The sequence below is a fragment of the Oryzias melastigma genome, unplaced genomic scaffold (genome assembly GCF_002922805.2).
Source record: "Oryzias melastigma strain HK-1 unplaced genomic scaffold, ASM292280v2 sc02116, whole genome shotgun sequence".
Classification (NCBI taxonomy): Eukaryota; Metazoa; Chordata; class Actinopteri; order Beloniformes; family Adrianichthyidae; genus Oryzias; species Oryzias melastigma.
The window spans coordinates 1-3,202 of NW_023418694.1; the positions used below are offsets into that span (position 1 = coordinate 1).

Genomic DNA, 3,202 nt, shown 5'->3' on the forward strand with positions numbered 1-3,202 from the left:
CCAGAAAACCAAGAACTACTTCTGCCGCTGCCATATTTTAGTGTACAGTAAACACGCTGTAAAGACGGGACACTTTACTGCCCTACACACATGATATCCCGCTCTTCTATACCGTCCGTAAGGAAACAGCGGTCAGATATATTTTGTTCCGCTGTGATTAGGCGATCCAGACTGTATCTAATTATGTACGCTAGATGGCGCCAATGTTCCAAACTTACTTGCAAGTTTTAACAAGATGTATTAGAAATATAGTATTACTAGTAGTTTTTTTTTATTACTTGTCTCACCAAACGTACATTTAGTTCAAGATCAATCTTAGTCGATCAGTTAAAGAAGTGGATAAAAATATTTTCAAATATGATCAGTAAATTAAACACAAAAAGGATTATTTTTGGTTTTGTTGACTATATATATATATATATATATATATATATATATATATATATATATATATAAATAATTGTACTTAATTTATACAGCATAATAATCCTTACAAACTGTTTGGTATTAACATTATTAACCTTACAAACGACGTTGTGGTACTGAGCCTCCTGGTAAAAGTGTTGTTTGTGAAAAAATAAAATACAAAAGAGAAAAATGTAAATGTGGATAATTGCGGATAATATTATATTCCTTTCTTTCTTTCTTTTTTTTTAATACAACCTCAGCCAGAATCAGTCGACGGTGGGAAATCACATTTCCTAGAGCGCAGAATAGGAAATAGTTAATTAGTGTATAAACTCATTAAGAGGAAAGATTTGTTATCTCGCTGAAATCTGTTTTTCTTTCCATGAAGACACGCCACACGCGCCTTTAAAACGTTTGCATATGTTTCATGGCTGAAGGTGTTTCCCGTCTTTCCCTCCAGGAGCGCGTCCCGCTGTCACACCAGGCGCTCACGCGCGCAGTGATGTCACGGAAGGGGAGTTCAGGACGGGTCTGTCCGCTGGACAACAGGAAGGACCGACACACGCGGGGCTGGAACCAACCAACCACTGCTGCCACGGAAAAGTCTGCATAATCCCCACAACAAATATGTGCTTTGACTCGACTCTGGTGTAAGTTTTGTGAAGAGATTCAACTTTACCGCCGTACGGTCACGGACACGCGGGCAGCAGCGCGCTGTTAGGTGGCGGATTCTGGAGGAGGAATGGACGCTTCCAAAGCTGGACACACTCGAGAGGACTGACCCTCCTGCCCGCACCTCCATGTCCCCTTCCTCGCCGTGCCAGGTGCCTGCTCGGGACAATGGGGGCTACGGCTACAGGCACGCGCCCGTGTCACCCGCTCCGCCCGTCCCTCCGAGGAGGCTCCGGAGCCGGGACGGGGGCGCCGGAGGGCGGACGCGGCGATCCGGAGCAGACAAGCCGGAGAGGAGGTTGAAGTGTGTCCTGGTGGGGGACGGAGCTGTGGGGAAAACCAGCCTGGTTGTCAGCTACACCACCAACGGTTACCCCACCGAGTACGTCCCGACTGCCTTCGACAACTTCTCAGGTAAACTCTCAGCCTTGCACAAGATGTTTAATTCGTATTTAATTTTTCTACTTATTTTCAACTACTTTTTAATTGTTCAACCACCTTTAACTATTAAGAAATAATAAAATAATATTTATTGCTGTAAATCTCAATAGCAGAAAGTTTGAAAAATGATATCTGGTAGTTGAAAAGTTAGTTTTTCATTATAAACTAAATGATCTGTTCATATAAGTCATGAGGATGATGAGAATTATTAAGACAAATTATCAAATTCTCCTGTAATTAAACCTAAAATTAAATCACTTATTTCTCAAATTTCAAAACACTGATTGTTTTTGTTTGTTTATTTGTTTTACCAGATGAACATTTTGATGTTTTTTCTTTTTTACCAATAGCAACTGTGTCCGTGGATGGGCAGCCAGTCCGACTACAACTGTGTGACACAGCAGGACAGGTCAGTGGTCTCACAGGACGCAGTCTGTTCAGCAGCATTTCCTGTTGTTGCTTTCAGCTGGAGAGAACACCCTTTGGAGGAATTAGTCCCTCTTATCTAAGTGGCGTGTAGAATCTGGCATCCTTTTATTTTATTTTTTGTATCTATATTTGACACCTTAAAGTCTTTAGATAGAAATCTTGAACAAAAACGATATGAGGTGAAAAGCCTGTTTATAGCCACATGTCTTCCATATTAACCTTTACAGCAGAATGAAAAGTATTCATTTTACAGACTTTTGAAATTCCTTATAGAAAAAATAAAAGAGTGGAACTTTATTTTGCTTTAAAAAATTACACAAAAAATATTATAATTTTATGTTTTATAATATTGTCTAGTTTGGAAAAATAAAGGTAGGGCTACTTCACACTGGACCGTTTGTCTCCTCATAGAGTCTGCTTCATCTGGAGAGTGGTGTGAATGCTCTCCTGAAATCAGCTGCTCACCAAACAATTGAACAATAGTTCGGCAGAAAGCTACACTCTAACTTCACAAACTTGCAAGTGAACTCTGGTGGGTGTCAGCGACAGTGTAAATGCAGACAGAATGCAGAACTGAAGGGAGCAAACATGTTTTTTTTCTGGTTTTATTTGTTCCAGTTCTTGCCATTTTTTTCATGACATCGATAAAAGAAGAAGAAGCTACACTGTGGAAGGAAGGGCTGCAGTTGTCTAGCTAAACAAATACACTTGTAAATCTCAGCCATATTTAATGGGTTGTGGCGTCCTGTTCTCTTAGTGACACCCTCAGTATCCCTGTGTTTGTTACCTTGTTCTGATCTGTCCAACTGTGTGTCATGGATGTGGGTTTGGTTCACAAAATCTTGTTTTAAAGCTATGCTCACACCACTCTCAGTAACACCCATTCAAGCAGACACTTCCAGTGAAAACTGTGTAAATGCGTGTAAATTAAGACAATAGAAATAGAAGAAGAAGAAGCCCATCCCTGCGTGTCCAGTGTGAACACCATAGGTTAAATGCACGCGCGTCAAATGCCGGGTGTGTCTGTAGCTTAAGAACCAGCTGCTGTAACAGTTTGACGTATCCAGGGGGGTTTTGCAGTGTGAAAGCAAACCAAATCAATGTGGGGAAAATATTTTCATTCCCTACAAAACTCCTTTTTAATCTTTAACCTAGTTGGAAAATCTGTGCTTCTGAGATAATTAAATGACACCTTTAACAAACACCAATAAATAACAATATATCTGCTGTTATATTTACATAAATTACAATA

General features: G+C 40.2%; 1 protein-coding gene across 1 annotated transcript in view; it reads left to right on the forward strand.

Annotated features, from left to right (window-relative positions):
• Positions 1 to 865: 865 nt before the first annotated feature.
• LOC112138848 (rho-related GTP-binding protein RhoU-like) overlaps positions 866 to 3,202 on the forward strand; it is a gene marked incomplete at its 3' end in the record, with an annotated part of 4,047 nt that continues 1,710 nt past the window's right edge. Inside the window, exons 1-3 of the mRNA XM_036211285.1 lie at positions 866 to 1,494; positions 1,872 to 2,038; positions 2,362 to 2,383. Coding sequence (XP_036067178.1) covers positions 1,209 to 1,494; positions 1,872 to 2,038; positions 2,362 to 2,383 — 475 coding nt within the window. The remainder of the gene's footprint in view (positions 1,495 to 1,871; positions 2,039 to 2,361; positions 2,384 to 3,202) is intronic.